A 7,977-nucleotide genomic window follows, 5' to 3' on the forward strand; every position below is an offset into this window, starting at 1 on the left:
GAGTTCTCAATATTTATCTTCCTGTAAGTGTCATCTAAGACTTGCATCATCAGACAAGTCTGAGAATAACTTTAGATATCTAAAAAAACAAAACAAAGAAAACATATACATATGTTTTTTTGATTTAGATATTGGATCAAAGGTCAAAAAGCAAAACAAGAACTGGTGTGGGGGACTGCATGGAAATAAATATCAAAGAAAAACACTGGATAAGAAGGTTCAACATTCAGAAAGTTATTTTATTGTAGACAGACCACATGCCTCCATAAACATGGATTAAGAGAGGTGGCTGTCTCGATTCATTAGCAAGGTAATAGAGCAGTCTGGTTACAACTATAAATATTTTTTTTGACTGACTGGAAGAAGAAAACTTTTTATTATACATTTTTTTTAAGCTGATCTTTGAAAAATGTGTCTACCAGTGCTTTGGACATTGCGTTTAAGTGCTTTATTTTGCAAAGTTTGAAAGTGATTTGAATTTGAATTCAAATTAATGCAATATTTAATATTTTATTACATAATAACTATTTCCCTTCTATAGTTACAATATTATGACCAAAAATCTTAAGGGGGAAATTGGAGACAAGATCCAGTGTTTGTAAGAAGTTTACTCTGCTTAATAAGTAGATTAGAATATACATCAGCTGTTATGAACTACACAAGTATAGGGTAAATAAATTTGCTGGGGAGCGCAACAATCTTTAAATAATCTGTTTCCATCCATCAGCTCTACAAACCACTATAACCACTAATGTTGCAGTAAAACGACATCGGCACTTCTGCTCTCAGCATCCTGTAAAGAGAGGAAAAAAACCTTTTCACTGATTGTTTGTTTGTTCTTTTACTAAATTACTTTGCACAAAATGATTGGTATGTTTCGAATTAAGGTTAGCATGATAGATGCTCCCTGTACGGAGGCCTCTCGTACCCGTGTTCTCAGTGGTCTTCAACTGAGGTTGAAATACACGTTTATATTTAAGTTGGACATCAGTCACCCCTTGATCTCTCAGGATTGTTTCCAACTAAAATAAAAATACGATCAAAGAAAAGAATTGTTTGACATACTCTCCAGATTTAGCACACAGCTTCATACCTCTCTGTGTAACATTAAGATAACTATAATAATTAAACCATTTTTAAATCATCAGTTGGACTTATTGGAGTGTTGAATTTAAATATGTAGTAACAGTCTCTATTGCTTTCAAAAACAAATGCACACAGACCATAATGTATTATGTATAAAAATAGAATTGACAGTCTTGCTAGACAGCGAGACCTCAGGGATGAGTTCATGATGTCATAAATAACAAAGTGCTTCAGATGTGCTTCACTGAAAATATTACTCTTATTATATTTTTGACTCTACTGAAGACTTTTTGCATACTGGTATTATTTTTTTGTTGGTAGTTTTGGTTCATTTTGTGTTTACTGTAATTTTATGAACTCTTGCAGTATAACCAGTTTCCCCTGGTGGACCCTTGAAGCTATGTTTGTACCTTCTGTAGGAATAGGCTGGAAGTAGTAGAGTCAGTGAGATCCACATCAGACTGCACCTTCATCTTTATGACCATCTTCTTTAGCTTGAGACCTGCAGAATACAAACCCAGAAATATAATCTCAGCCATTATTTAGACTGTCTTGATGAATGCTCTTACATCCAGGAAAGGAAGAAGAAAGTTGTTGTGTTGATTGCGATCCTTATTATGAATATTATTATTTTTCTATCCAAGTTCAGACACCTAATTAAAAACATCACATTTTTCTAGGAACTCATTTATTGCTTTTGTATTTCAGGAACTTACCTCCTTGACACATGAATGTTCCTTTCTGGTTACAGTCAGCTGGTACCCAGCGTCCCTGCTGTGATCCTTCCACAGAAACGCATTTTCCACTATAACTTCCGCCTCTTTTCCAGTACCTGAAGGAGGTCTTTGTTCCATCTGACCAGTACCAGGAATCTTTAAACAGACCGAACCACACTACGTTTGTAACTGCAGCAATCGCTAAATTTTCCTGTGCTGTATGCACACATGCCAGATCAGTGTGCTTCTGCCTGCACAGATCTTGACTGTTTGGCCAGGTTTGTCCCTGTGTGTAAACCACATACTTCTTGCTGCCATCCTGCTGAACTAAAAACATACAAGGAGAGAGGAATAAAAGGAAGTTAGACATCTTTTTTTCTGCCAAGAAAAGTAGAAATCAGGTAAGAGATTTAGAGTCAGATTTATGATCAGCAAGGCCATGACGTTTGTTCATATAAATACTGATGGAAAACTTAGGCTTGCTTTGTTACGTCAAAAAAATCACATTGGATAACAACCAGAACTTTCCGTATAAATTGAATGAATTGAATACACATAAGAAGGACATTGTCTTATAGACACAGAATTAGAGCTTTAATGACTTCTTTTTAAGAAAAGTATCAGTCTTTGCACAATGAGATGTTAAAACAAATACTAGTATTCATTTTGAAGTTAGTAGAATTGGTCTTAAAGTTCTTAAAGACTTTCTCTTCAGTGTGATTTGTTTAATTATTATTATTTGTGTGTGTGTGTGTGTGTGTGTGGGGTTATATTTAAAAAGGGCCCTCAATTGTTTATATTGTGTAAAGTATGTATTCATATATATGTATACATTTAAAAGAACCACGCCTATGCCATTATTTTGTGTGCTACTCAGATGAAGACTTCCTGTCTAGTTTAAGATATAAGCATTATGAATTCATGATCAAATAATTCATATTAAACTCCTATAAGTTTTGTTCATTTTGATAACTATGTGTAATTACATCAGTTTACATTTACAAAAATCAGTGTGTCATTTACTCACTTTCATAACACACATAAGCCATGACAAATCCACATGGCGCGTCATTCCAGAGGCTATCATACATCTCTCCACATGACTCAATGCCTCCAGCGTTGTTTGGTTCACCAGGGCTCCATTGGGTGAAGCTCGCTATACCGCTGCCATCAGACCAAAGCCACCTGTTGATCTGTCCATCGTAGAGTCCAATCCATGACGATGTCACGTTACCGCCCAGTGTGTTGATCAGCTGGTTTTCATCATCCATGTCATTTATGGTGGCTAAGTCGGTGTACTTTAATCTGCAGAAGCTCTGAGCCTCATACCAGGTCAGGGATTTATTGATGAAGTGATACTGCTGATGTACTAAAAAAAACCCCCCAACAGGTTAACCTTTCATTCTTCAATGAAAACAGACAAACTGCATCAACAACGAGCATCAAGTTTGTCACGCATAACTACAAACCTGACTATTCTAATTAAACCTACCAACAGGAATACACAATAAAGATATGCTTTGTGTCTCGTCCTATAACTGGTTTCATTTCATAATACCGTTTTTTGAGTCTGTTCAAATAACCTTGTCTCAGCATTGTTTCATTCAATTTGTGTGTATGTGTGTGTGTGTGTGTGTGTGTGTGTGTGTATGTGTGTGTGTGTGTTTAAATGTTTAGAGGGTACCCAGTTTTAAGAGATGAAAATAATGAGTTTTTAATGGTCAAAGTTTTAAGCATTTAAAAGTTAGGGTACTGTGTTTGCAAATGCTAACAAATGTTCCTTTAATTAAAAAAAGAATACATGATTTCATTTTATTCTTATTACTGAAATTATCTTAAATGCATTTTTCAAAATTATAATTTAAGGTGATTTTTAACATCCATACATCCTCATATTTCATAGGAAGGACGGGTTACACTCTGGACAGGTTGCTGCTCCATCACAAAGAGCCAAGAGCTAATGAGTCATGCAAATGGGTTTAAATCTGGTACTAGCAAGATGTACCTAATAAAGTCAGCGCATGGCCTGCACAAATATCCCGATCTGTTATTGAGAATTTGTTCTCCAACCTGGATGAGTGCAGTCTAGAATTGTAAAATATTTATTGGTTGTGGCAAATCTGATGAAAATGCTAACCTAGTGTGTCTCAGGAATATTCAGTCAGAAACATATCAGCAAATAATGCTGGCCAATCATTTAGTTCACTGTGTCCTCTTAGATTGAAATAAAAAAAAGAAATTTTTGGGTTTAACCAATCTTACTACTTTTATCCACCTCTAATTTTACTATTTCACTTTTTGATGATTCATAGCTCAGTCATGTTTTACATGCTTTTCATTCTGTGAAGAAAACCCCATCACAATAATTCTCAAAAGTGTAAAAATAAATATAGTAGTAATAAAATAATCACTTGTAAACTCACAGACTTCTTACACATGGAACTAATTTAAATTTGTTACAATTTCCATTTAACTATGATAATGTATTGATAGAGTGTCATTACAAATCACCCAAAAATCTCCATGATTACATATGCAATACAATTGTAACGAAATCCAGTTGATTTCAATGATCAAAAATGTGCTTTAAAAAAACAAAACACTGATTAAGTTGCTGAGGTGCATGCTTACTTACCTGTTATACTGGAACCTGCTGAAAGCAGTGCAATTCTGGTGGTGGTCATCAAATGCATTATGAAAATTCCTGCAACAAAAAAAAGTAGAATGACTAGAACTGATCCACTGAATGTTGCTAAACTAAAAATCTCTGTGACTAGGTGCCTTCTTTCAACCCAGAAAAGATGCTTCCAGGATTGCAGCATTTGAATGCCTATAGATTCATCTTAGTGTTTGTTTCAAAAATCTTTCAATCATAATATTTTCAGTATAGTATTCAAGGCAGTTTTTCAACTCCTTCACCAAATGTTTTTTAAACAAAAACAACAAACATTATTAATGTAATAATGCAAATGTTGGGTGTTTTTCTCTTGTAATGAGTTTTTAAGAGTAGAACTGCAACATAGTTAAACATTGTTTACTTTTTAGTTAACTCTTTTATTATCATTCTTCAAAATAATTTACAAAAATGAGTTTTCACTGCTTGGACGTACCTGCACAAATGAGAGTTTTATGACCCATAGCTTAGAAGAAATAGTCTGGAAAGAAAAGAAGCAAAACAGCAACCTTAAACTCAATTTTCGAAACTACAGCATATCCATTTACAATTTAAAACTAAATTTCGTGACCAGTAACAACAAGTACCAAGAAGTAAAGAAAGGTAATAATTGATTTATAAAAATAATTTATAATCAGAGACATACCTGAGTACATCCCTGATATAGTCCACCAATTTGTTTTGTTTCTAAAGCTTCCTGTAAATCTGAAGGTCTTTTTATTTACACATTATGCAAAGCATTTATGAAGACACTGAAACTTATTTGATTACAGGTGTGCCATAAGATATTTAAAGAGCCAGTCACAGTCTTCAGGCAAGTCTAACTAGAACTTATGACGTCAAGAACATCAAATTTTAATATTGTGCTGTTTGCAAAATCATTAAGTGATATATAAGTGATATATAAGTGATATATAAGTGATATATATGTGATATCTATCTATCTATCTATCTGTCTATCTGTCTATCTATCTATCTATCTATCTATCTATCTATCTATCTATCTATCTATCTATCTATCTATCTATCTATCTATCTATCTATCTATCTATCTATCTATCTATCTATCGAGGAGGGAAATTATTTTACTGCTATTGTTAAATAATTGTTATTGCATTAATAATATAATTTGCAGCATGGATATTGCATTCCAAGGTTTAGACAGTGTCTCTTTCAGAAAGACTGAGTTGCAGGCTGACAGGAAGTTGTATGCAGAAAGAAGCAGGAAGTTATTTTGAGCCGCAGGCTAAGACGAGGCTTTAACAATGTAACAGATAGCTTTATCATTTTATATTAAGGTTTTAGTAGAGGTTCTTGATTAAAACATTTATTTAGTAGAAGACATACACATAGTCTTAGTGAGCTTCTGGTCTGGTAAAAGGTCAGAAGTGCAACAGGTGAATTGAGAAAGAGCATTTGAGGACGAGACACAGACAGTAGGTGAAGAGGTGACACAAAGAGCATGTGAGGTCAACACACACACACACACACACACACTTTAAATTAGATTTATTTAGAGGAGAGGTTAGTTATGTTTGGCTGTAACTGCAAAATTGTCTTGGTAAAAGAGGAACCGTTTCTTGGTGTCTCGGCAAGAAAGAGGAACAAGACAAGAACTGAAAGGTAGACAGGAAGGGCTAGCCATGAAAATAGAAGATGATTTTCTAGGTAAAAAGTCATGATGATGTTGATCTGATCTATGTATAAAATGTATCTGTGACGTATGAAGGGGCGTCAGTAAATAAACCCTGATGCTATAAAATATCTGTTCATGCTTTGATTAAGTCGAAGACTACTTCCTGTCTGCGTACAGAGTTTTCTTCCCACGCGTGTATTCATTAAAATCATCGTTTGACTTTACCCGGCCGGATCGGTGTGGTTATTCTTCGATCACCTCTTGTACCCTTCCTCAATATTGAATCTTAACATTTGGGGGCTTCGTCCGGTTATTGGGGAAGGAGAGTTGGAGGTTTGGACGGAGAAATCCGGGGTCTTGGGTGGTCTGACGGGCAGACGTGAATTCCAGTGGTCTAAGTGAGTGGGCATAAGCCGGCTTATCCAAAAGGTAAGGCACTACCTGTTGAATTATTTCCAAAGTGTGCCAAATTGGACATGATAAAATTTAAGTCTACTCACTGAAGTTACTGGTGGATGTCTGTTTTGATTTTGATGAGAATGTCATGACAGTACTGAGGATTTAAAGCAGTTGGACTGCTGGTAATGATTGAATGCGGTTGGACCGTTTAGTATGTTAGGGAATCTGGTTATTTTTTGGTTATAAGGTTGGACCTGCCTCAGTCTTACACTTGGTTGGGTGTTTTACTGTTGTTCCAAAGTATTATAAATTACTCAAGAACGCCAGTTGGACTGGTAGGAAGCGCAGTTCTCGGAGGTAACGCTCCCTCCCGGCCAAGGACGCTTGGCCCTGACCTATCGGCGAATAGGGTTAGTACGGTTGGCAACCGGGGAGAACTTGGGAACCTCCAAAATAACTAGGAGTTAGAATCTCCTTACCGTTTGGAACGGTATCTGCGCTTTTTTGGGCAGCAAAGGTTGGACCTTGGGTGTTGGACACTTTTAAATTGAGTTAGGGACTTTAGAGATGAGGCCAGAAACTGTTGGACAGATACTGGTTAATTGATTACAAAAAAGTTGGACTTCTATCGGTTAGACCGTTAACTTAAATTTTTCGAAATTCGGTAGGTGTTAAAAGGTTTAAAATCTGTGCAGTTGTAAATATAAGACGTCTCTGTATTAAAAAAGATCTCTGTGGGTCGAGTCAGCAATGCACTGACTGCCTGCTGCTATTCTTAGATGAAGAGTGTGTGTGCATGCAAATGAGGCAGCTGATGCAGAGCGCATGAGAGGACTATGCTTTCGGTTTTGTGTGTCATTCAGCTCTATAACTATTGTTTGCAAATGTGGATAAATGTCTGCAGTTAAAATGCTGGCTTAGTAAATAACAACATTGTAAATATATGAATGGTGACAGCGTTTCAAAATAGAATATAAGAATTGTTTGTGTTTAAAACCAACGTTTAGGTAAAGAAGATTTAAGGTGGATTTGAAGGCATAAACAAAAAATAAAAGGGTTACAGTCTGCAAGGGTTGTTAATTCATGAGCTGACTGGATGCAGAGTAAGTGGAGTGGTCATCCTGAGAGGATTGAATGATGCTCTAACTCTGTGGTCAAGTCAGACATAGGCTTTAAGCAACCATGAGCCACTAATAAGCGTGACAGATTAATGAGTATGTGTAAATTGAACTTGTTAAATAGTTTTGATAGGAGTAACTCAATGAGCACGCAATAAAGTGGACTTTTTAGGGGCAGTTTATCACTGACACCATAAAAAGCAACTTAATTAGTAGTTCAATAACAAATTGTAAAGATAACCTTTGTTATTTGATAAGACAGAGAAAATTCAGGTTACATATAGTGAATAAATAAGGAAATGTTAATCTCTGCGACATTCCACACTGAAATTTCAATTGTAGGGGATC

At 35.6% G+C, this 7,977-nt stretch overlaps 1 protein-coding gene and 1 long non-coding RNA gene across 2 annotated transcripts; both read right to left on the minus strand.

The window, feature by feature from the left end:
* Positions 1-646: 646 nt before the first annotated feature.
* LOC113019129 (uncharacterized) lies at positions 647-1,615 on the minus strand. Its single transcript, XR_003271953.1, has 3 exons — positions 1,497-1,615; positions 929-1,022; positions 647-793 (listed from the first exon to the last, which is right to left on the minus strand). It is a non-coding gene; the product is annotated as an uncharacterized LOC113019129 (long non-coding RNA).
* Positions 1,616-1,891: 276 nt separating this feature from the next.
* On the minus strand, positions 1,892-4,959 carry LOC113013898 (C-type lectin domain family 4 member K-like). Its single transcript, XM_026155130.1, has 5 exons — positions 4,913-4,959; positions 4,438-4,506; positions 2,830-3,171; positions 2,060-2,129; positions 1,892-1,940 (listed from the first exon to the last, which is right to left on the minus strand). The coding sequence occupies exons 1-5, from the start codon at positions 4,938-4,940 to the stop codon at positions 1,892-1,894; spliced, it is 558 nt and encodes a 185-aa protein (XP_026010915.1). The 5' UTR covers positions 4,941-4,959.
* Positions 4,960-7,977: the final 3,018 nt, after the last annotated feature.

The sequence above is a fragment of the Astatotilapia calliptera genome, chromosome 3, assembly GCF_900246225.1.
Source record: "Astatotilapia calliptera chromosome 3, fAstCal1.2, whole genome shotgun sequence".
Lineage (NCBI taxonomy): Eukaryota > Metazoa > Chordata > Actinopteri > Cichliformes > Cichlidae > Astatotilapia > Astatotilapia calliptera.

Excerpts from the sequence above, each read along its gene's own strand:
- LOC113013898 (XM_026155130.1), bottom strand. The coding sequence starts at position 4,940 with ATGGGTCATAAAACTCTCATTTGTGCAG. Across the intron at positions 3,172-4,437 it reads AGCAGGTTCCAGTATAACAG|TACATCAGCAGTATCACTTC; the intron begins GTAAGTAAGCAT and ends GGTTTTTTTTAG. Across the intron at positions 1,941-2,059 it reads TGGCCAAACAGTCAAGATCT|ATGGAACAAAGACCTCCTTC; the intron begins GTGCAGGCAGAA and ends GGTACTGGTCAG.